General features: G+C 42.7%; 1 protein-coding gene across 1 annotated transcript; it reads left to right on the top strand.

Annotated features, from left to right (window-relative positions):
* Positions 1–26,431, top strand: LOC115150264 (F-box only protein 42). The gene is made up of 10 exons (XM_029693373.1): positions 1–166; positions 831–1,112; positions 12,611–12,727; positions 15,009–15,143; positions 16,717–16,870; positions 22,215–22,325; positions 22,621–22,717; positions 24,038–24,094; positions 24,215–24,331; positions 24,644–26,431. Exons 1-10 carry the CDS (start codon positions 67–69, stop codon positions 25,682–25,684), a joined length of 2,211 nt encoding a protein of 736 aa, XP_029549233.1. The 5' UTR covers positions 1–66; the 3' UTR covers positions 25,685–26,431.

Here is a 26,431-nt window from a genome sequence, read left to right as displayed (position 1 = left end):
TGACCATGACGATTTACGTGCGCGCTCCCGCGTTGCAGATGATGTTGCCACTGATGAAGATGGCGAATGCTTGGAGTATGGCGATTTACTGCAGAAGCTGATAAAGGAATGAGAAGAGATAATTCACAAGATAGAAAACCAACTAAAGAATACGTGCAGAATTACGGTGAATATCAATGCTGTTGGGGTTATGATTGGAAGGGAAATATGGTCCCTGAAAACCTGACAGAAATAGAGCAGAAACCAAACAAACCACTAACGTTAGTAGTTTCTTACTGCATCCTAGCTGGCTAACTTAACGCGTTAGCTAGCTACTTTAGCTATACCTACTAGCTAGCAAGCTATCTCTAACGTTATATTCCAAAGATACACTGGCATTTTTCATTACAGTTTTCCTCGGATTGGTAGCAAAATATACATTATTTGCCACAGTGTTAACTAATTTGATGCCCTACCATAGATGGAAATTCTAATTAGTGAGGGCGGGCCAGAAGGGATGCGTTTATCGGTGGACGTTAATGCTACTAGTAGCTAGCTAACGCTATTGTGCCAATTAGCTAACAACTTTCCTTAGTTATCCAGCTAGCTAGCTACATTAATTAAGCAGGTTGCTAGTTAGCTTTAGTTTAGGACACAACATCGGGAGTCTGTGTATTGGTTCCAGCAAATACACATACTCCCTGTCCCAAAGCTAGCAAGCTAACTTAGCTACAGTATGTCTATCCCCACCCTGTTGTAAAGCACATGTCACGTGATGGAATTGATGGAAGGCACTATTATTGTTTGTCTTTGAGCCCACCTTTTTAGTGTCATCTCCCATCCATGTCCAGGCACAGAAAGAATGTCCCGCTCTTCAGACAGTGACGATGGGTACTTTGTTGCCATGGATACAGAGGAAGATGTATCAGGGCCTTTTGGAATGGCACAGGGGGAAGATCCGAAATTGGGGACCAGCAGAGGAGAGGGGGACATAGAAGGCGGCAATGAGGGTGAGGGGACAATGGTGGAGCTGCCGGAGGAAGTCCTAGAATACATCCTGTCCTTCCTCTCACCATACCAGGAGCACAAGACCGCTGCGCTGGTGTGTAAACAGTGGTATCGCCTCATTAAAGGTATGTCTCTCTACTGATGACACAACAACCTCCACCACCATTCTAAACCCAAATACTAGTGCTGTGCAAATAACCCAAATAAAAATGTTTTGGTTATTAAACAACTAATTGACGAACGTCGGTTTAAATCACATTTTATTAGTCACATGCGCCGAATACAACAGGTATTCGAGTGGAATACAACAACAACCTTAGAGTGGAACGCTTTTTTACATGCCCCTAACCAACAATGCAGTTTAAAAAAAATACGTCTAAGAATAAGAAATAAAAGTAACAGGTAATTAAAGAGCAGCAGTAAAATAACAATAGTGAAACTATATACAGGGGGGTACCGGTACAGAGTCAATGTGCGGGGGCACTGGTTTGGTTAGTTGAGGTAATATGTACATGTAGGTAGAGTTAATAAAGTGACTATGCATAGATAATAACAGAGAGTAGCAGCAGTGTTCCAGAGGAGGGGGGCAATGCAAATAGTCTGGGTAGCCATTTGATTAGCTGTTCAGGAGTCTTATGGCTTGGGGGTAGAAGCTCTTTCGAAGCCTCTTGGACTTAGATTTGGCGCTCCGGTACCGCTTGCTGTGCGGTAGCAGAGAGAACAGTCTATGACTAGGGTGGCTGGAGTCTTTGACAATTTTTAGGGCCTTCCTCTGACACCGCCTGGTATAGAGGTCCTGGATGGCAGGAAGCTTGGCCCCAGTGATGTACTGGGCCGTTCGCACTACCTTCTGTAGTGCCTTACGGTCGGAGGCCGAGCAGTTGCCATAGCAGGCAGTGATGAAACCAGGCAGGATGCTCTCGATGGTGCAGCTGTAGAACCTTTTGAGGATCTGAGGACCCATGCCAAATCTTTTCAGTCTCCTGAGGGGGAATAGGTTTTGTTGTGCCCTCTTCACGACTGTCCTGGTGTGCTTGGACCGTGTTAGTTTGTTGATGTGGACACCAAGGAACTTGAAGCTCTCATCCTGAACCACTGCAGCCCCGTCGATGAGAAATGGGGGCGTGCTCGGTCCTCTTTTTCCTGTAGTTCCTTGGAGTCGTGCCTGGCCGTGCAGTCATGAGTGAACAGGGAGTACAGGAGGGGACTGAGCACTCACCCCTGAGGGGCCCCTGTGTTGAGGATCCCCTGTGTTGAGGATCAGCGTGGCGGATGTGTTGTTACATACCCTTACCACCTGGGGGTGGCCCGTCAGGAAGTCCAGGATCCAGTTGCAGAGCGAGGTGTTTAGTCCCAGGGTCCTTAGCTTATTGATGAGCTTTGAGAGCACTATGGTGTTGAACGCTGAGCTGTAGTCAATGAATAGCATTCTCACGTAGGTGTTTCTTTTCTCCATGTGGGAAAGGGCAGTGTGAAGTGTAATAGAGATTAGAGGTCGACCGATTATGATTTTTCAACCCCGATACCAATTATTGGAGGACCAAAAAAAGACGATACCGATTTTAATCGGCCGATTTAATAAATACATTTTAATTTTCTTTTCATTTAATTTATTTGTAATAATGACAATTACAACAATACTGAATTAACACTTATTTTAACTTAATTTATACATCAATAAAATCAATTTAGCCTCATAATGAAACATGTTCAATTTGGTTTTAATAATGCAAAAACCAAGTGCTGGAGAAGTAAAAGTGCAGTATGTGCCATGTAAAAAAGCTAGCGTTTAAGTTCCTTGCTCAGAACATGAGAACATATGAAAGCTGGTGGTTCCTTTTAACATGAGTCTTCAATATTCCCAGGTAAGAAGTTTTAGGTTGTAGTGATTATAGGACTATTTCTCTCTATACGATTTGTATTTCATATACCTTTGACTATTGGATGTTCTTATAGGCACTTTAGTATTGCCAGTGTAACAGTATAGCTTCCGTCCCTCTCCTCGCTCCTACCTGGGCTCGAATCAGGAACACATCGACAACAGCCACCCTCGAAGCAGCGTTACCCATGCAGAGCTAGGGGAACAACTACTCCAAGTCTCAGAGCGAGTGACGTTTGAAACGCTATTAGCGCGCACCCGCTAACTAGCTAGCCATTTCACATCGGTTACACCAGCCTAATCTTGGGAGTTGACAGGCTTGAAGTCAAACAGCACAATGCATTGTGAAGGGCTGCTGGCAAACGCACGAAAGTGCTGTTTGAATGAACGCTTACGAGCCTGCTGCTGCCTACCACCGCTCAGTCAGACTGCTCTATCAAATCATAGACTTAATTATAACATAATACACAGAAATACGAGCCTTAGGTCATTAATATGGTCGAATCCAGAAACTATCATCTCGAAAACAAAACGTTTTTCCTGTCAGTGAAATACGGAACCGTTCCGTATTTTATCTAACGGGTGGCATCCCTAAGTCTAAATATTCCTGTTACATTGCACAACCTTCAATGTTATGTCATAATTACGTACAATTCTGGCAAATTAGTTCACAACGAGCCAGGCGGCCCAAACTGCTGCATATACCCTGACTCTGTTTGCAAGAGAAGTGACACATTTTCCCTAGTTAAAAGAAATTCATGTTAGCAGGCAATATTAACTAAATATGCAGGTTTAAAAATATATACTTGTGTATTGATTTTAACCCCTGGTCGGGGGCCGGACATCCAGCGAAAAATCCTATCGCCATTAGCATAACAACATTTTTAATTTTTTTTTTTTTCAAATATAGGACTTATATCGTTTTATAGATACACCTCTCCTGAATCGAACCACGTTGTCCGATTTTCAAAAAGGCTTTACAGCAAAAGCAAAACATTAGATTATGTTAGAGGAGTATATCGTAAAAGTAGCCACATAGCCATTTTCCGACCAACCACATGCATCACAAATAACCAAAAAACAGCTAAATGCAGCACTAACCTTTGACAATCTTCATCAGATGACACACCTAGGACATCATGTTACACAATACATGCATTCTTTTGTTCGATAAAGTTCATATTTATATATAAAAACAGCATTTTACGTCGGCGCGTGATGTTGACTAACTATTTTCCCTCAAATGCATCCGGTGAAACAGCGCTACAATTTACTAAATTACTATTCGAAAACATTTTTAAAATGTAATATTGTCATTCTAAGATTTATAGATGAATATCTCTTGAAAGCACCTGTAATGCCAGATTTAAAAATAACTTTACTGGGTAATCACACTTTGAGATAAAAGGGGATGCGATACTCAGAATAGGCTACCGTTACAGGTCAGCGCCATCTTGGAACAATCGCATATCAAATCTACTCTTGTATACTATTGTCAATAATCCCTTACCTTTGATTATCTTTATCAGAAAGCACTTGCAGGAATCCCAGGTCCACAACAAATGTATTTTCGTTCGAAAAAGTTAATCCTTTACGTCCCAATAGCTTGTTCTTGTTAGCACGTTCTGAAGGCTGCTCCAAAACTTCCTTCGGCAGCCGTACTTCTCTCTCAACAAAATGCATTTTTTTAAAATTTAGGTTCGTTCAAACATGTCAAACGTTGTATAACATAAATCTTTAGGGCCTTTTTCAACCAGATCTCCAATAAGATTCAAGGGGGACGATTGCATTGTGTTTCAAAACGTTTCGAAAGGGGAGGGTAGCCAGGGGCGCAGGCGTCATAATGGTGATGGCCCTCTCCGTGTGACCACGTTCCACTGCGTCTCATTCATTCAGTTTTCACTTTGTAAAGACTGGGGACATCTAGTGGAAGCAATAGGAAGTGCTCAATGAACCATTGCTCACGGTGTGATTTATAGGCAAGGTGCTGAAGTTGAGTCCGCAATTCAGAATTCCACATCCTGTTACGATCGGTCTCGGGGTTTTGACTGCCATATGAGTTCTGTTATACTCACAGACACCATTCAAACAGTTTTAGAAACTTTAGGGTGTTTTCTATCCACAAGTATTAATTATATGCATATCCTAGCTTCTGAGTTTGAGTAGGAGGCCGTTTAAAATGGGCACACATTTGTTTTCAAAAATCGCTGTAGCGCCCCCTATCCTAGGCGACCGTCAAGAGGTTAAGAAAGGCATTGATGTTTATGGTTGGAGCAACGTGTACCTAAGCGATTATATGCAACGCAGGACAGGCTAGATAACTACACATGATTGATGATATTACTAGTTTAACTAGTGATTATGAGTGATTGATTGTTTTTCTAAGATAAGTTTAATGCTAGCTAACAACTTACCTTGGCTTCTTACTGCATTCGTGTAACAGGCAGGCTCCTCGTGGAGTGCAATGTAAAGCAGGTGGTTAGAGCGTTGGACTAGTTAACCGTAAGGTTGCAAGATTGAATCCCCGAGCTGACAAGGTAAAAATCTGTCTTCTGCCCCTGAACAAGGCAGTTAACCCACCGTTCCTAGGCCGTCATTGAAAATAAGAATGTGTTCTTAACTGACTTGCCTGGTTAAATAAAGGTAAAAAAATATTTAAAAAATGGGCGTCCAAAAATACCGATGTCCGATTGTTATGAAAACTTGAAATCGGCCCTAATTAATTGGCCATTCCGATTAATCGGTCGACCTCTAATAGAGATTGCATCATCTGTGGATCTGTTGGGGCGGTATGCAAATTGGATTTGGTCTAGGGTTTCTGGGATAATGGTGTTGATGTGAGCCATGAGCAGTCTTTCAAAGCACTTCATGGCTACAGACATGAGTGCTACGGGTCTGTAGTCATTTAGGCAGGTTACCTTAGTGTTCTTGGGCACAGGCACTATGGTGGTCTGCTTGAAACATGTTGGTATTACGGACTCGGACAGGGAGAGGTTGAAAATGTCAGTGAAGACACTAGCCAGTTGGTCAGCGCATGCTCGCAGTACACGTCCTGGTAATCTGTCTGGCCCCGCAGCCTTGTGAATGTTGACCTGTTTAAAGGTCTTACTCACATCGGCTGTGGCGAGCATGATCACACACTTCCGGAACAGCTGTTGCTCTCATGCATGTTTCAGTGTTATTTGCCTTGAAGTGAGCATAGAAGTAGTTTAGCTCGTCTGGTAGACTCGTGTCACTGGGCAGTTCTCGGCTGTGCTTCCTTTTGTAGTCTGTAATGGTTTGCAAGCCCTGCCACATGACGAGCGTCAGAGCCGGTGTAGTACCATTCGATCTTAGTCCTGTATTGATGCTTTGCCTGTTTGATGGTTCGTCGGAGGGCATAGTGGGATTTCTTTTAAGTTTCAGGTTAGAGTCCCGCTCCTTGAAAGCGGCAGCTCTAGCCTTTGCTCATTGCGTATGTAGCCTGTAATCCATGGCTTCTGGTTGGGTATGTACGTATGGTCACTGTGGGTACAACGTCAACGATGCACTTATTGATGAAGCCAATGACTGATGTGGTGTACTCCTCCTCAATGCCGTCGGAGGAATCCCGGAACGTATTCCAGTCTGTACTAGCAAAACAGTCCTGTAGCTTAGCATCTGCTTCATCTGACCACTTTTTTACAAATTGATTTAGTCACTGGTGCTTCCTGCTTTAGTTTTTGCTTGATAGCAGGAATCAGGAGGATAGAATTATGGTCAGATTTGCCAAATGGAAGGAGAGGGAGAGCTTTATATGCGTCTCTGTGTGTGGAGTAAAGGTGGTCCAGAGGTTTTTTTTCCCTCTGGTTGCACGTTTTACATACTTATAGAAATTTGGTAAAACTGATTTAAGTTTCCCTGCATTAAAGTCCCCGGCTGCTAGGAGCGCTGCCTCTGGGTGAGCTTTCTTAGTGCCAGCCTCTGACTGTGGTGGTATGTAAACAGCTATGAAAAATACAAACTCACTAGGTAGATAGTGTGGTCTACAGCTTATCATGAGATACTCTACCTCAGGTGAGTAATAGCTAGAGACCTCCTTAGATATCGTGCACCAGCTGTTATTTACAAAAATACATAGTCTTCCGCCCCTTGTCTTACCAGACGCCGCTGTTCTATTCTGCCGGTACAGCGTGTAACCAGCCAGCTGTATGTTGATAGTGTTGTCGTTCAGCCACGACTTTGTGAAGCATTAGATATTACAGTTTTGAATGTCCCGTTGATAGTTTAATCTTCCGCATAGGTCATCTATTTTATTCTCTAAATATTGCACGTTTGCTAGCAGAATAGAAGGAAGTGGGGGTTTTATTCGATCGCCTACGAATTCTCAGAAGGCAACCCGCCCTCCGGCCCCTTTTTCTCCGCCTCTTCACGCAAGTCACAGGGATCTGGGCCTGTTCCCGAGAAAGTAGTATATCATTCGCATCGGGCTCGTCAGACTCGTTAAAGGATTCTGCCAGTCTGTGGTGAGTAATCGCAGTCCTGATGTCTAGAAGTTATTTTCGGACGTAAGAGATGGTAGTGGTAACATTATGTACAAAATAAGTAAGAATTTGTTTTTATAAACAAACAAAAAAACACAATCGTTTGGGGACACGTAAAACGTCACCCTTCTCCGGCGCCATTGTTACTCTCAAATACAACTCAAATACTTGAATTGCATTTAGAAAAAAAATAATAATAATTTGTGATCCAGTGAGCTGTTTCTCTAGAGAGAAATCAAATAATTTGAGAGAATCAAGTCGAGAACTATGTGGGATGCTGGCGTCCCGAGTGGCAGTGGCGCAGCGGTCTAAGGCTCTGCATCGAAGTGCTGAGGCGCCATTACAACCTGAGGTTCAATACCAGGCTTTGTCACAGCTGTCCGTGATCGGGAGCCCCATAGGGCTGCGCACAATTGCCCCAGCGCTGTCCAGGTTAGTGGAGGGTTTGGCCGGGGGCCTTTCCTTGGCTCATCGCGCACTAGCTACTCATTGTGGCTGGCCGGGCGCCTGCAAGCTGACTTCGGTTGTTGGTCGAACGTTGTTTCCTCCAATACATTGGTGTGGCTGGCATCTGGGTTAAGCGAGCAGTGTGTTAACCTCTCTGGGCTAGGTGGGACGCTTAGCCCACGCTTGCGTCCCACCTACTCAACAGCCAGTTGAATCCCGTGGCGCGTTATTCAAATACCTTAGAAATGCTATTACTTCAATTTCTCAAACATATGACTATTTTACAGCATTTTAAAGACAAGACTCTCGTTAATCTAACCACACTGTCCGATTTCAAAAAGGCTTTACAACGAAAGCAAAACATTAGATTATGTCAGCAGAGTACCCAGCCAGAAATAATCAGACACCCATTTTTCAAGCCAGCATATAATGTCACATAAACCCAAACCACAGCTAAATGCAGCACTAACCTTTGATCTTCATCAGATGACAATCTTAGGACATTATGTTATACAATACATGCATGTCTGTTCAATCAAGTTCATATTTATATCAAAAAACAGCTTTTTACATTAGCAGGTGACTAGCATTCCCACCGAACACTTCCGGTGAATTTACTAAATTACTCACGATAAACGTTCACAAAAAACATAACAATTATTTTAAGAATTATAGATACAGAACTCCTCTATGCACTCGATATGTCCGATTTTAAAATAGCTTTTCGGTGAAAGCACATTTTGCAATATTCTAAGTAGATAGCCCGGCATCACAGGGCTAGCTATTTAGACACCCAGCAAGTTTAGCATTCACCAAAGTCAGATTTACTATAAGAAAAATGTTATTACCTTTGCTGTCTTCGTCAGAATGCACTCCCAGGACTTCTACTTCAATAACAAATGTTGGTTTGGTCCCAAATAATCCATTGTTATATCCAAATAGCGGCGTTTTGTTCGTGCGTTCAAGACACTATCCGAAATGGTAAATAAGGGTTACGAGCACGACGCATTTCGTGACAAAAAATGTCTAAATATTCCATTACCGTACTTCGAAGCATGTCAACCGCTGTTTAAAATCAATTTTTATGGCACTTCTCTCGTAAAAAAGCGATAATAATCCGACCGGGAAATCGTTTTTTATTACAAAGAGTGAAAGTAAAAGCATGCTATCCCCTCATGCACGAGCCTCAGTCTTTATGCCCTCTGATAGAGCACTTGCCAAACGCGCTAGTGTGTTTCAGCCTGGGCCTTGAATTACGTCATTCAGCTTTTTCCCGGGTTCTGAGAGCCTATGGGAGCCGTAGGAAGTGTCACGTCATGCCAGAGATCCCCTGTTTTTGTTAGAGATGATCAAGGAGGGCAAGAAATGGTCAGACAGGCCACTTCCTGTACAGAATCTTCTCAGGTTTTGGCCTGCCAAATGAGTTCTGTTATACTCACAGACACCATTCAAACAGTTTTAGAAACTTTAGGGGGTTTTCTATCCAAAGCCAATAATTATATGCATATTCTAGTTACTGGGCAGGAGTAGTAACCAGATTAAATCGGGTACGTTTTATATCCGGCCGTGCAAATACTGCCCCCTAGCCCCAACAGGTTAAGAACACATTCTTATTTTCAATGGCGGCCTAGGAACGGTGGGTTAACTGCCTTGTTCAGGGGCAGAACGACAGATTTTTACCCTGTCAGCTCGGGGATTCCATCTTGCAACCTTACGGTTAACTAGACCAACGCTCTAACCACCTGCCTTACATTGCACTCCACGAGGAGCCTGCCTGTTACACGAATGCAGTAAGAAGCCACGGTAAGTTGCTAGCTAGCATTAAACTTCTCTTATAAAAAAACAATCAATAATAATCACTAGTTAACTACACATGGTTGATGATATTACTAGTTTATCTAGCGTGTCCTGCGTTGCATGTAATCGATGTGGTGCGCATTCACGTAAAAGGACTGTCGTTGCTCCGTGTAGCTAACCATAAACATCACTGCCATTCTTAAAATCAATATACAAGTATATATTTTTAAACCTGCATATTTAGTTAATATTGCCTGCAAACATGAATTTCTTTTAAGTAGGGAAAATGTGTCACTTCTCTTGCAAACAGAGTCAGGGTATATGCAGCAGTTTGGGCCGCCTGGCTCGTTGCGAACTTTGTGAAGACTATTTCTTCCTAACAAAGACAGCCTACTTCTCCAAACGGGGATGATTTAACAAAAGCTAATTTGTGAAAAAAGCACAATCGTTGCACGACTGTACCTAACCATAAACATCAATGCCTTTCTTAAAATCAAAACACAGAAGTATATATTTTTTATCCTGCATATTTAGCTAAAAGAAATCAAGGTTAGCAGGCAATATTAACTAGGTGAAATTGTGTCACTTCTCTTGCGTTTATTGCACGCAGAGTCAGGGTATATGCAACAGTTTGGGCCGCCTGGCTCGTTGCGAACTAATTTGCCAGAATTTTACCTAATTATGACATTGAAGGTTGTGCAACGTAACAGGAATATTTAGACAGGGTTGCCACCCGTTAGATAAAATACGGAACGGTTCCGTATATCACTAAAAGTATAAATGTTTTGTTTTCGAGATGATATTTTCCGGATTCTACCATTTTAATGACCAAAGGCTCGTATTTCTGTGTTATTATGTTATAATTAAGTCTATGATTTGATAGAGCAGTCTGTTTGAGCGGTGGTAGGTAGCAGCAGGCTCGTAAGCATTCATTCAAACAGCACTTTCGTGCGTTTTGCCAGTAGCTCTTCGCAATGCTTCAAGCATTGTGCTGTTTATGACTTCAAGCCTATCAACTTCCGAGATTAGGCTGGTGTAACCGATGTGAAATGGCTAGCTAGTTAGCGGGCTGCGCGCTAATAGCGTTTCAAACGTCACTCGCTCTGAGACTTGGAGTAGTTGTTCCCCTTGCTGTTTCGAGGGTGGCTGTTGTCAATTTGTTCCTGGTCCGAGCCCACGTAGGAGCGAGGAGAGGGACGGAAGCTATACTGTTACACTGGCAATACTAAAGTGCCTATAAGAACATCCAATAGTCAAAGGTATATGAAATACAAATCGAAATACAAATCGTATAGAGAGAAATAGTCCTATAATTCCTATAATAACTACAACCTAAAACTTCTTACCTGGGAATATTGAATATTGAAGACATGTTAAAAGGAACCACCAGCTTTCATATGTTCTCATGTTCTGAGCATGTTCTGAGCAAGGAACTTAAACGAACTTAAACGTTAGCTTTCTTACATGGCACATATTGCACTTTTACTTTCTTCTCCAACACGTTGTTTTTGCATTATTTAAACCAAATTGAACATGTTTCATTATTTATTTGAGGCTAAATAGACTGAATTAACCAAATAAATACATGTTCAATTAAAAAATAAAAATGCAATAAGTAATACTGCAAAAAGTGTGGCAAAGCAATACACTTGTTGTCCTAAATACAAACTGTTATGTTTGGGGCTAATCCAATACAACACAATACTGAGTAACACTCTCCATATTTTCAAGCATAGTGGTGGCTCAGAATTAAAAATATGTTTGGGATCATTCAAAACAGACTTTGGGACAGTTGTGGGACGATGGGCCAGAAAAATATCAAATGCACCAAGGGGTTGAATACTGATTCAAGACATTTCAGCTTTTCATTTTTTATTAATTTGTTTAAAGAAATCCCAAAAAAGAATTCCACTGACATTATGGAGTATTGTGTGTGTGTGTGTGTGTGTGTGTGTGAAGGCCAGTAACAAAAAAATCTCAATGTAATCAATTTTAAATTCCGGCTGTAACAAAGTGGAGAAAGTAAACAGGTGTAAACACTTTCTGAAGGCTCTGTACACACAGACCACATAGACAGCATGAGAGAGGAATGTACACCACAGCGGTGACAGAGGGATAGAGACAGTTCGTGAAAGTAGGCCTTATCTACTTTGGAGAACTAGTAAAATGATTTTGTCAGACAGCTCTGCAGCATACTTGGGCAGGCTAAGCTAGCTAAATATAATGACTAATGACAGTACAGTATGGAGAGCACACAGAGATAACGTTGTCTGGCTGGCTGGCTGCTACTGCCTGAGCAGAGATAACGTTGGCTGGCTGTCTGTCTGGCTGCTACTGCCTAAGCAGAGATAGCGTTGTCTGGCTGGCTGCTACTGCCTGAGCAGAGATAACATTGTCTGGCTGGCTGGCTGCTACTGCCTAAGCAGAGATGAGATAATGACTTTAAGGAATTAAAAATATTAGTCATCAAATAAAATTAAGTAATATACACAACTGAAATATTTTATTATGTCATAGTAATTTCCTTTTTCTCAATTCATGTCTACCCAATGTGGACCTGACGGAGACAATATAATAGTTTCAATGTTTTGGCAATTGAATGTTTACAATTTTTGGCTTATTTAATAATGAATTTAATGTAAAATAAATACATAGTGAAATCGAAAACCGAAACCGAACCGACCTCAAAGCACTAATCACTCAGAATGACCAAAAAGGCAACAGCATGCCATTATGCTGCGTTTTGAGACACCCAAGTGGAAACCCAAACTACCACTCAGCTGTTTGACTGAAGTGGGTTCTTTTTTACAATGGGTCAAGTAACGTTTATCCCATTTTCAGATGGGACACTGAGTCAACCATGACAATAAGTGACTTATTATTTAAAAAACAGTTAAGATAATGACGTGTTACTTATTATGTTGCTTTTATTGTGGCTGTGACTCACATAAAACCATAGTAGTCACTCACCTCATCTCCAATCTCTTTCTCCCCCCAGGTGTTGCATATCAGTGTTACCATGGTTTTCTGCGGGCCGTCCAGGAGGGCAATATTCAGTGGGAGAGTCGTACCTACCCATATCCTGGAACACCCATCACGCAACGCTTCTCACACAGTCAGTATACAACATACTACCGCTTTGTTGAATTGAGTTGATTGGCCATGGTATAAGCTAGATAATCAACTCCAGGCTGTGCAGTCCTAAGTATTATCTTTAAAAAAGTAATGTCATACACAATTTAAATTGAAAGTATTAGGGATAGAGCATTGAAGTCAGTTGAATAGCCCCATCTTCTTGCGGGGGTTGGATTTGAAAAAGGTTATTTACGGGGGCCAGATATTTTCTACATGGGATTACTCTTTCCTAAAACCGGTATAAAAAACAATGCACAAACACAATTCTAATCTTATGAAGCTCTTTTATTAAAATGAAACGTTGCTAAAATTTCATTTTAAGTGCTTTTAAGATTAGCCTAATTCAGTGCATCAAATTGTTTAATTACATACATAACTAAAGATGAAGCTTTTATTTACACATAGGAAACTTTTATGCATGGCATATCTCAGTTGACTAGCTTTTGCGGAGAAGTCTCTCTCCCCCACATCAGTAGAGAACGTGGGGAAGAGTTGGTTGTATGTGCAATAAGCATAGAACACTATTTTATATAAGGAATTGGCAACTCGTTCTCATTCTGAGAAATAAGGTAGGCCACTTGATTTCAACATCTGAACAAAGTGGACAGGCTAGCATGCTGTTCAAACAGTTGGATAGAAGGGTGTGTTCATAACAATTCAACTGTTCAACCTTGTTAGCTAGGAAATAGATCCAAGTTGGTTTAACTTGAAATATAAAGATTAGCTGGCTGCTCACTAGCACGTGAGATTGTTTGAGACCTTGTGTTCATTTTCTATGTCTGCTACAAGAAGTTAGTCATTATTAGTGAATCTGCATTATTCATGTTTCTTTTTAAATTTGTAACAAAAAGGGCATTTTCATTGACATACTTGAAAGCCAGATCAGTGATTATTGCAAAAAAAGCAGGTTAAACTATTTTGATAAAATAATGTAATTATTAGTGGGGCTTTATACACTGAGTGTACAACACATTAAGAACACCTTCCTTTTCTCCTCAGAACAGCCTCATTCGTCAGGGCATGGACTCTACAAGGTGTCCAAAGCGTTCCACAGGGATGCTGGCCCATGTTGACTGCAATGCTTGCCACAGTTGTCAAGTTGGCTGGATGTCCTTTAGGTGGTGGCACATTCTTGATACACACGGAAAACTGTTGAGCGTGAAAAACCCAGCAGTGTTGTAGTTCTTGACACAGACCGGTGTGCCTGGCCCCTACTACCATACCTGTTCAAAGGCACACTTCAATCTTTTCTCTTGTCCATTCACCCGCTGAATGGCACACATTTTATACACTCTGTGTATTTAGCCTAATTTCACATGCACGGAATTAATCTGATTATTGCTGACTGTTTGAAATGCAGTGTATTTGACCTTTAATTGTACATCAAAGATTATTTAGAGAAAACATTTAATAAATGTATGTATATCGTGAATCACCCATGAACTTGAAAAAATCCAGATGATTTTCAGCTCTAACTGATGGTGACTGAATATAGTTGCGTAGTGTAGGGAAATGGAGCCTTTTGAAAATGTATTTTGAAAATAAGTCTGTTTTTCAATTGTCAATAACTCTTTTATCCCTCACCTGTAGTCCCAAATGAAGTCCATTCAGTTGGTTGAAGATCACTGAAAAACATCTGATACGAACTCATCAAGCATTTTCGTTAGATATGTGTTAGTTGCTTTTCTCCGCCACAAGAAAGCTATGTCCTCCCTAAGCTCACAGGCTGTTCTCTTGAGTGTTATTACCCTTGCTTAGCCACCGATCATCATTATGTAAAAGTAGATCAGGATGCTCAGCAGACTACGTTGCAGTCTAGATGTTGATCGGATAAAATTCATGATCGCCGTAACTGAGTCCATGGTCTTTTTCACTCACAGCTGAGTTAAGTACAAAGCACGCTCTGGTGTATCGGGCAGTGTAGTGATCTCATCTGCGGCGAAAGAGCCGACAGGCGGGCAGACCCTTGTACCCCCGTTAGCAGCTCTGATTGGCTGTAACTGGTATGTTGGGTGATATTGATTGACAACAATTAAGGGGTGGGACGACAGGAATACAGATTCTCCCATTGGAGAATATTGAACGAACGCTCCTCTTGGCACTAAACACCGGATTTTTACGAGGATTGTTTTTTTTTTAAATGAATATTCATAATTGATCAAAGGGCCATTGTAAATTGATAAACAGGCAGGATCTGGACCACGGACTCCAGTTAAATAGCCCTGGTGTAAGTCATTATGACAACCATGTGTGTGTTGCAGGTGCATGCTACTACGACTCCAACCAGTCCATGTATGTGTTTGGGGGCTGTACTCAAAGTAGCTGCAACGCTGCCTTCAACGACCTGTGGAGACTTGACCTCAACAGCAAGGAGTGGATCCGCCCTTTAGCCTCGGGTAAGAAATCAGCCCTTGGGGTGGATACTGCCTACTTGTAACAAGGAAAGTGAAAATAACGTTCTTTGATGGTTTGTGTGCTTTACACATGGCGGTAAAAAAGAAATTAACATTTTTGTTTTAGTCATTTTTTTACTCTGCTTGCAGATGTGATTTGTCATGTTTAAATTGACTTCCAACCTTTGTATGCATGACATAGGAGTATGTACAGTGCATTTGGAAATTATTCAGACCCCCTTTTCCACATTTTGTTACATTACAGCCTTGTTCTAAAATTGATTAAATAAATAAAACTCCTCATCGATTTACACACTACCCCATAGTGACAAAGCCAAAACAGGTTTTTAGAAATGTTTGCAAATTTATAATATGTAAAAACAGATACCTTTACATAAGTATTCAGACCCTTTGCTATGAGGTGCATTCAGTTACCATGAATCATCCTTGAGATGTTTCTACAACTTGATTGGAGTCCACCTGTGGTAAATTCAATTGATTGGACATGTCTGTTTTAGGTCCCACAGTTGACAGTGCATGTCAGAGCAAAAACCAAACCATGAAGTCGAAGGAATTGTCCGTAGAGCGCCGAGACAGGATTGTGCCGAGGCACAGTGGCCAAGAACCACCCGATTGTCACTCTTGACAGAGCTCCAGAGTTCCTCTGTGGAGATGGGAGAACCTTCTAGAAGGACAACCTTTTCTGCAGCACTCCGCCAATCAGGCCTTTATGGTAGAGTGGCCAGACGGAAGCCACTCCTCAGTAAAAGGTACATGACAGCCCGTTTGGAGTTTGCCAAAAGGCACCTAACGGACTCTCAGACCATGAGAAGCAAGATTCTCTGGTCTGATGAAACCAAGATTGAACTCTTTGACCTGAATGCCAAGCGTCACGTCTGGAGGAAACCTGGCACCATCCCTACGTTTAAGCATGGTGGTGGCAGTATTATGCTGTGGGGATGTTTTCAGCGGCAGGGACTGGGAAACTAGTCAGGATCGAGGGAAAGGTGAACGGAGCAAAGTACAGAGAGATCCTTGATGAAACCCTGCTCCAGAGTGACGGTTCACTTTCCAACTGCAAACAGCCAAGACAACGCAGAAGTGGCTTTGGGACAAGTTTCTGAATGTCCTTGAGTGGCCCAGCCAAAGCCCGGACTTGAAACCAATCTAACATCTCTAGAGAGACCTGAAAATAGTGCAGCGATGCTCACCATCCAACCTGACAGAGCTTGAGAGGATCTGCAAAGAAGAATGGGATAATCTCCCCAAATACAGGTCTGTCTAGCTTGTAGCGTCATACCCAAGAAGACTGGAGATTGTAATCGCTGCCAAAGGTGCTTCAACAAAGTACTGAGTTTAGAGTGAATACTTTTCATTTAGAATACATTTGCAAAAATGTCGAAAAACCTGTTTTTGCTTTGTCATTATGGGGTATTGTGTGTAGATGAGGGGGAAAAAAACTATTTTAATCAATTTTAGAATAAGGCTGCAACGTAGAAAATGTGGAAAAAGTCAAGGGGTCTGAATACTGTCTGAATGCACTGTATGAAGGCTTATACTCCCTTTGCCCACACAGGCTCCTATCCGTCTCCTAAAGCGGGTGCTACCCTGGTGATGTACAACAATCTGCTGGTGCTGTTTGGTGGATGGACTCGACCTAGCCCATACCCACTACATCAGCCTGAGAGGTTCTTTGACGAGATCCACACATACTCCCCCTCCAAAAACTGGTAAGAGGAAGAGACCAGAAGGTTTGGGGAGAGGCCTAGACCCAGTGGATGAATTAACTCCTTTAGCCATACAGTATGTATCAACATCACATGTTGACTAATGTTCACTCTCATACAGGTTGATAGTCAGTACTATTACTCATGACAGTTCTTTCTGTGTAGAGACTGAAAACCCATAGCCCCACAATAGTATGGCATTGGTTGAAGCTCAACATTATATTAAAATCTCCATGCCAATGACACCAATGTCAATGAAAATTCGCAAATCAACTTGGAGGTAAGACACACTCCCCGCCTATCGTCATGAGCCGTCCGGCTGTTACCAGATTTAACAGGGTTGTTAGCTATTGAGTTTTCAGAGTTCTTTTCTGTGCCCACCTCGCTCAAATTCTAGATGTCGGATTAAAATGAGACTATATTGTCCTGAAAGTGACCATTGGACTTAAAATGTCTACGTTTGTAGGTTATACATTATTAAATGTATAATTTATCCCTCTCAAATGCTAACTTCTGTCCATTAAGATTCAAATGATGTGCTACCTTTTTGTAGCATTTGTGACATGCTACCACATTTTTCAGTTGAATTTCAGAGTTCTAACACCATGTCGAACAACTCTGTTGATAGGCAACAACACAGCTGCTGCTGCAGAACCAGGCTGCCAGTTATAAGAAGTGGATGAGAACAACCTTAAGCTACTGTATGGTGTATATTCAAGCTGAGGTTAATCAAAAATGCAAACATATTGATTAGTTAGCTGGCTAGTAAACGTTACCTAGCTAATGTTAGATTGCTTATCCAAAGTCCAGAAACTAGCGCCTCTAGCTAACTAACACCAGTTAGCCGTAAGCTAGCCAGCTAACAAACAGGCAAAGTTTTTACACAAATCACTTCAGTCATTAGCTAGCTACAGCTGACCTCGACACAGACGCTAGCTAACATTAGCTAGCTTAGGACCAAATGCCAGCCCTACATTTTTCCACAAAACATAGCTACATCATTTCAAAACCAACACCCAACTTTGGGCAAATTGTCACACTGCTACCTAACTCTTGAACATTTTTCTCGGTTGGTTTTTCAGCGGTTAGCTTGGTTCAAGATTGGCTGCATGTGAACTACAATTCCAATGTTGTGTTTTAACGTTTAGAAATGTCAATCATCGCTTGCAAAACGGTTTTCGAAACATATGCTGAAAAGCCCCTTTTTCATATCAGCGAGAAAGAATCTTTCAAATAAAAACAATGCTTACTGTAGCAGTTTTGCCCAGATCCATACGCTGTGTGTGCTTCCAGTTGATTAAATATACTTCCTCCCCAGTTACGCTTACACTCAGGTGTTCGGAGCATGCTAGATAGCTAGTTAGCATAGGTGGCCGTCTTTGTCTTCAGTCTGTCTTCTGTAAACAAGCGCTGTTGCATGGAGATATGGCTGAGTGGGAACCCTAACCCTATAAAGGTGTTTAATTTAACCTTTATTTAAATTATTTCTCACTGATATGATACATTCCTTATGTTTCCAAAACCATACCGCAAGCGATGGAACAACTCAAACTGAGAAAACAAATTGCTAGCCACATGTAGCTAGCTATGTTAAATCCCCAATGCACATTTCAACAGCTCTTCGCTTGTACATTATAGTGTGCAAATGCATGCTTGCTAGCATCAGAACAATTCACCAGTTTCGAACATCCAGAATAAATTCCGGTACGCTCCTTCTCCTGTCTTGACATTTGAATCCAAATGTGTGCTGATCAACACTGCCAAACTAACAACTCATTGTATTTACAGCTCTGATCTGGATGCTGGACTTGCCCATGTGTTGGATATTTGTCAACAACTAATGCCCCACCAAACCTGGATTATATAATTGTATAGAATGCGTAGAATCTGTATAGGATGCTTAGGCTAGAAACAAGCTGTAAAATGCACAAGAAAGACGCGGCTATGGTGTTCATGGGGATATATTTTAGACTATGGCTGAGTTATACAACCTTCAAAAGGCAATGACCTAAAACCATTTTCTTTTACACAGAACAAAAATAAACACAACTAGCAACAATTTCAAAGATTTTACAGAGTTACAGTTCATAAGGAAATCAGTCAATTTAAATAAATTCATTAGGCCCTAATCTATTAATTTCACATGACTGGGAATACAGAGATGCATCTGTTGGTCATAGATACCTTAAATAAAAAGGTAGGGGCGTGGATCAGTTAAAACCAGTCAGTATCTGGTGTGACCACCATTTGCCTCATGCATCGTAACACATCTCCTTCGGATAGAGTTGATCAGGCTGTTGATAGTGGCCTGTGGTATGTTGTCCCACTCTTCAATGGCTGTGCAAAGTTGCTGGATATTCTGTGGGACCTGGAACATGCTGTCATACACGTCGATCCAGAGCAACCCAATGAGTGACATGTCAGGTGAGTATGCTGGCCATGGAAGAAGTGGGACATTTCATGAGGTGATGGTGGCAGATTAATGGCACAACAGTGGGCCTCAGGATCTCGTCATTCAAATTGCCATTGATAAAATGCCATTGTGTTTGTTCTCTGTAGCTTATGCCTGCCCATACCATAACCCCACTGCCACCATGGGGCACTTTGTTCACAATGTTGACATTAGCAAACCACTCGCCCACACGACGCCATAGGAGGTGTCTGAAATCTGCCTGGTAAAATTGAAACCTGGGTATCATCCGTGAAGAGCACAATCTCCAGCGTGCCAGTGGCCATTGAAGGTGAGCATTTGCTGAATTGCAGTCAGGTCAAGACCCTGGTGAGGACGACGGGCACGCAGATAAGCTTCCCTGAGACGGTTTCTGACAGTTTGTGCAGAAATTCTAAAGTTGTGCAAACCCACAATGGGTGGCTGGTCTCAGATGATCCCGCAGGTGAAGATGGCAGATATTGAAGTCCTGGCCTGGCATGGTTACGTGGTTGTGAGTTCGGTTAGACATACTGCCAAATTCTCTAAAAGGACGTTGGTAGAGAAATGAACATTCAATTCTCTGGCAACAGCTCTTGTGGACATTCCTGCAGTCAGCTTGCCAGTTGCACGCTCCCTCAAACCTGTGGCATTGTGTGACAAAACTGCACATTTTAGAGTGGCCTTTTATTGTCCCCAGTACAAAGTGCACCTGTGTAATGATCATGCTGTTTAATCAGCTTCTAGATATGTCACACTTGTCAGGTGGATGGATTATCTTGGCAAAGGAGAAATGCTCACTAACAGGGATGTAAACATTTGTGTACTACCTTTTAGAAAAATACGCTTTTTGTGCGTATGGAACATTTCTGGGATATTTTATTTCAGCTCATGAAACATGGAACCAAGACTTGACATGATATTGCATTTATTATTGTTTAGTATTGTTCATTCTCATTTTTCAGAGTAAATAACTCATGGACACTAGAGAAGCTTAACCAAGTTTAATTCTTCCCAAAGGGTCGTTACAGCTGTAATTCAGAAAAAACATTTCACACAAGCACTGATATTTAACGCTGTCTCCTCCACAACCGAACTGCCAATGCATCCCTGTTGCTAGTGATATCTGTTCTTCCTCACTTCATCTGACCTCTACCCCAAAGTGCTCACTCCACCCCAACTCAAGGCTGTCATGGTTATTGATACCAGACTCTTCTCCCAGAGGATCCCTGATGGCTAACAATAACATGCTGACATAATGTAAACGTTATAAATTACCCTCTCTCCCTCAGTGACATTGTTAGTTTCTAAGGTCTCCACTCATCTCCCCTTATCAATGTCTGCCACACGCAATCGCTTCCCTGCACTCAACACATTCCAAGCTTAGTTGCAGCTATCTACCTTCCTCCCCTAACCCTTAACTACTGGTGTAGACCCTCAACCTTAGCCCTCCATCAGTGACATGAATAAGTAACATTTCATATTCTCAGAACCCAACAGTATACATTGTTTTCAATGGAAATGTTCATATTTTACTGTCACAATCAATTGAGCTATTCACCTTCTGAAAACAGCAGACAATTACTTTTGACTATCCATGGTAAATTCTACACATACTTTTAATAGTTAGTTCAAAACTGATTTCAGCTGGCAACAGCCAGCAGACCAGGGTTTAAACTAGCAACCCTTGCAGTTATGCAAGCACACAACCTGTACCATTTAAGGCCCAGACCTTTTGGCAGATGACACATTTAGATGTTACAATAGCACTGCCAATGACAGACTTTTGGTTGCTTCAACAACAAAAAAAATCAAGCTTTGCATGTGGAAATGTTGTATAATGCACCTTTCACAGAAAATCACCTTCCGGTGCAAAAATCATGGAAACACAACTGTTTTAAGTGAGAAGTAGGTATTGGTCTGAAGCTGAAAAAGAAAGGAAATTCATGTGAGCACCACAATGCCTACTCCACTCATGCTTTACCAGGGGTTTTCAGCACCCAGCTTTGCCTTACTACACTATGTTGGTCTATTGTACTTAAAACAATGTATATGCGGGTTGCTTAGGATTCAAACTTCTCAAACGGCCTACTTCGTACTCTTCAGAGGAATAATATACTTTACAGTGTTCTGCTGTATGTCTTTTTAGATGTATTCCTATTGTAAATAGTGTATTGTAGCTTTAAATACAAATACACAACTTTAAGCTACATATTCATTTGACAGAGGTAATGAACTGACCATTGATCAGTACAACAATTAAAACAGGACCATATTTGCAAAACAAGTGTTTCTGAACTTATGTCAATATTACACAGGTTAGCTAACGGTTACAGAAATCCAGAATGCAGACAGGCTCTGTAGACCTCTATAAATTAGTGACTGTGTCCAACACACTTATGTTGGGTACCTACTGACCCAAAAAATGTGTTATGAAATGTATTGCTAAAATAGAGACAGGCACCACTACTACAAGACAAAACAGCTCACTCAAATAAGCTTGCTTTCATATAATAATAAAAACAGCTTGAAAAGGTAGTGGAATGGGATTAGTGTGGCATGTGTGAAGATCCAATACTTTAACTTGTATGCAGTACAAATCACATTATTATGGAGGCACCTCTAAGAGTAGGAATTTGGCTGTTTGAGAAGGTTTGAATCCTAAGCAACCTGCATACACATTGTTTGAAGTACAATAGACCAACATAGTTACTGTAGTAGGTCAAAGTTGTGTGCTGGAAAATCTTGGTAGAGCATGGGTGGAATAACATTGTGGGGCTTGTGAATTTCCTTTTTCTTCAGACCAATGCCTACTTTTCACTTAATTATACTTATAGCCTTACCTAGCCATCAGTGCTTGGTCTTTTATCACTTTACCCTCATCTAGCTAAACCCGTAAACTTCTCCCTGTGCCCTCAGGTGGAACTGCATCGTGACAACCCAAGGACCCCTACCCATGGCCGGTCACTCCTCCTCCGTCATAGGGAGCGCCATGGTGGTGTTTGGAGGGTCACTAGGGGCCCGCCAAATGTATGTCATTACTTTGAGGAGCTTTTACCTTTTGAGTTTTCTGCACATTTTACTATGCTGTGCCAAACCAGACACTACAATGGAATAACCTGACACATCAGTTAAAACACTTAAAATGAATACAGTTGTGGTGTAGCGAGACAATGTACAAAGGTTAGTGTGAATGTCTTGAAAGTAAAGGGAAATAATGTCATTAAACTGTGTTTTTCAATGTTGATAGTTGTCTGTGAATCTGTCAAGGTGTGTGCTTTTGGCTTACCGTGTCCCCCTGCTCTCTCCACTGGTCCCTAATCAGGAGTAACGAGGTGTGGGTTCTGGATCTGGAGCAGTGGTCCTGGTCCAAGCCCACCATCTCCGGCCCGTCCCCACACCCACGAGGAGGCCAGTCTCAGGTCAGGATGATGTTTTTCCTTCACACCTTCTCCCCTCAATACCTCCATTCCTCTCTACATATCTCAATTCCTGCATTTCCACCACACACCCTCCATATCCCCATCATGCAGTATTTCAGATTATTTAGTAAATACACTACCGTTCAAAAGTTTGGGGTCAGTTATAAATGTCCTTGTTTTTGAAAGAAAAGCACATTTTTGGTCTTTAAAATAACATCAAATTGATCAGACATACAGTGTAGACCATGTTGTAAATTACTATTGTAACTGGACATAATTTTTTTTAAATTATGGAATATCTACAGAGGCCCATTATCAGCAACCATCACTCCTGTGTTCCAATGGCCCGTTGTGTTAGCTAATCCAAGTTTATCATTTTAAAAGGTTAATTGATTATAGAAAACTGTTTTGCAATTATGTTAACACAGCTGAAAACTGTTGTTCTGATTAAAGAAGATATAAAACTGGCCTTTAGACTAGTTGAGTATTTGGAGCAGAAAACACCAGTCTCAACTGTGAAGAGGCGACTCCAGGATGCTGGCCTTCTAGGCAGAGTTGCAAAAAACAAGCCATATCTCAGACTGGCCAATAAAAATACATGTTTAAAATGGGCAAAAGAACAGACACTGGACAGAGGAATTCTGCCTAGAAGGCCAGCATCCCAGAGTCGGCTCTTCACTGTTGACGTTGAGACTGGTGTTTTCAGTGAAGGAAGTAGTATACACAGCATTGTACGAGATCTTCAGTTTCTTGGCAATTTCTCTCATGGAATAGCCTTCATTTCTCAGAACAAGAATAAACTGACGAGTTTCAGAAGAAAGTTCTTTGTTTCTGGCCATTTTGAGCCTGTACTCGAACCCATAAATGCTGATGCTCCAGATACTCAACTAGTCGCAAAAAGGCCACTTTTATTGCTTCTTTAATCAGAACAACAGTTTTCAGCTGTGCTAACATAATTGCAAAAGGGTTTTCTAATGATCAATTAGCCTTTTGAAATTATAAACTTGGATTAGCTAACACAACGTGCCATTGGAACACAGTGATGGTTGCTGATAATGGGCCTCTGTACGCCTACGTAGATTTTCCATAAAAACATCTGCCGTTTCCAGCTACAATAGTCATTTACAACATCAACGATGTCTACACTGTATTTCTGATAAATTTTATGTTATTTTAATGGACAAAATGTGCTTTTCTTTCAAAAACCAGGACATTTCTAATTGACCCCAAACTGTTTTTACAGGGAATACAAGTTACCTTTTTGTGGCTCGTATAGATGGTTATCTATATGTTTTAAATGTATATTCTCCTCTCTAACAGATTGTGATTGACAACGAGACTCTTCTTATTCTGGGAGGCTGTGGAGGCCCTAATGCAGTGAGAGCCTATGTTCTCTAATGAAAGGCAGCATTATTATTGTCCATGCATAAAAAGCTCTGCCCTCTTGTTTTGCTGTTTGTGACTCTGCACCTCCCTTCTCTCTCATGTCCCTGCTAGCTGCTGAAAGATGCCTGGCTCCTGCACATGGGTGCCCCACCCTGGACATGGCAGCAGCTGAGGGTGGAGAACGACGACCATGGAGCCCCAGAACTGTGGTGCCACCCTGCCTGCAGGGTATGTGTGGCTCTCTGTTTGTCAGCTATCCCCGGTCTTACTGCACTAAACATTGTCGGGATATTGTTTTGTAGGTTTACTTTCATTTTACATTTACATTTTAGTCATTTAGCAGACACTCTTATCCAGAGCGACTTACAGTAGTGAATGCATACATTTCATACATTTTCTCTCCGTACTGGTCCCCCGTGGGAATCGAACCCACAACCCTGGCGTTGCAAACACCATGCTCTACCAACTGAGCCACACGGGACCACTTTCAACTCAACTTCCTTCATTGTTTTCTGTCTGTCCATCTCACGTTCTCTCCAGGTTGGACAGTGTGTAGTGGTGTTCTCCCAGGCTCCGTCTGGCCGTGCGCCACTCAGCCCCAGCCTGAACTCTCGGCCCTCCCCCATCAGTGCCTCCCCTGGCCCCCTGGGCCCAGAGCCCCCCTCGCTGCGCTCCCAGTCCCCTGTAAGGAGCGGCGCTGCCGGGGTCGTCCTGGGGGCCGTTGAGGAGGCCCCCTGTGTGAACGGCCGCTGGGGGACACTGAGACCACGTCCCTCGGCCAGAGGGGGTGCCAGAGAGGGTAGCCCCGGCTCCTCCTCTCAACAGCCATCCCCCTCCCAGGGGCCTGACAGCCCGCCTCTGCCCTCCCTCCATCCTCTACTCAACGGTTCATCCCCCTCTCCCCGGACCAGCCCTGCCCAGGATGCCTCCCCGCCCTCTCGCCCCCCTGTCTCCTCGGACTACGGCTGGGAGTCTCCCCCCTCAGCCACCCACCCCCTTTCTGAGGTACCCAACACTAACGGCGTGCACACGCCTCCACCTGCCCCTGGCTCCCCACGCACTCCCCCGGGGGCCGTGTCCCCCGCAGCCCTGAGACGAGGCCTGGAGGCTGTCAAAAACCTGTCCTCTTCATCCTCCTCAAACCCCTTGTCCCAAGGAGCTGCTTCAGGAGGAAGTGGGGGAGGAGTGGCTTCAGCAGGAACATCCCCCTCTTCCAGCCCGCCACAGGCTGCTGCTGCCGGGTCTGACGGACACTCCATCCCGCCTATCGCACGGCGGCTTGGCCACCACCCGCCCCAGAGCCTGAACGTGGGCAAGCCCCTGTACCAGTCGCTCAATTGCAAGCCCATGCAGATGTATGTCCTGGATGTGTCCCGAGCCAAAGCAGCTGGTCTCGTCTCCTGGAGGGTTTACGGGAATGGCACCCCTGCTGCCGTCACAGGCCCCCCCGAGACCAGCCTCCACACAGTGGTCCAGGGTAGGGGCGAGCTCATCATATTCGGGGGCTTGATGGACAAGAAGCAGAACGTGAAGTACTACCCTAAAACCAACGCCTTGTACTTTGTGCGCGCTAAGAGGTAAATGCAGCTATGGACGGGTTTGTGAGTGACGCCAAAGTGTTGCTAGGTAACGGACGATCAATCCATCCTAACCCATACAAGGGAAGTAAAACAAGGCCTTTTTCCTCTACCGCTGAGGATCGTGGGAAAATAATGTGTCACATTAATTCTTGACGTTCCTCTCCCCTCTCACACTAACTTCTCTCCCTCTACCCCCATCTTCCTATCACATAACCTAAAAGAAAATAACATTTCAGACAGTACATTTAATAAGACACTTGAGGATGTTGTTGCTATAATGGTGACTGTTGGATGAATGGGCATCCTGACCTCCCAACACCTGCTCTGTGTGTGTGTGTGTGTGTGTGTGTGTGTGTGTGTGTGTGTGTGTGAGACAGACAAAGGTTGGTCAAATGGCCTGAGTGGACAACAGTTTATCCCAAGATGTAGACAGTTTCTTTTCCTCTTTGGTCGCCCCCCTTTGAACTTACTGAGAGAGAGAAGAAAATGGAACGAGCCTTGCGCTTGCTTACGAGGGCGCTACAGTGGACAACTGACTACCTTGCTTTTTTTAACTCACTCTTTCAGCCTGCATTGTTTACATTGGAAACTGCGTGAGTGTGTGTAATAGCGTGGATGTTGGTGTGTGTGGTGTAAATGCATGTTGATTGTTGTTTGGGGGGGTTGGGGCGCTCGGGAGGGTGAGGGGTGTTGCAGCGTACTGTGTAAGCATAAGAAAACAATAAAGGCCTCCATGTCTTAACTGTCA

The sequence above is a fragment of the Salmo trutta genome, chromosome 16 (genome assembly GCF_901001165.1).
Source record: "Salmo trutta chromosome 16, fSalTru1.1, whole genome shotgun sequence".
Taxonomy (NCBI): domain Eukaryota; kingdom Metazoa; phylum Chordata; class Actinopteri; order Salmoniformes; family Salmonidae; genus Salmo; species Salmo trutta.
This window is presented reverse-complemented; position numbering and strand designations above follow the sequence as displayed.

Bases quoted from the DNA above. Each gene is read 5' to 3' on its own strand.
- LOC115150264 (XM_029693373.1), top strand. From the start codon at position 67: ATGCTTGGAGTATGGCGATTTACTGCAGAAGCTGATAAAGGAATGAGA. The intron at 1,113-12,610 runs GTATGTCTCTCT...TTCTCCCCCCAG, and splicing joins GTGGTATCGCCTCATTAAAG to GTGTTGCATATCAGTGTTAC. The intron at 24,332-24,643 runs GTATGTGTGGCT...CGTTCTCTCCAG, and splicing joins GGTGCCACCCTGCCTGCAGG to GTTGGACAGTGTGTAGTGGT.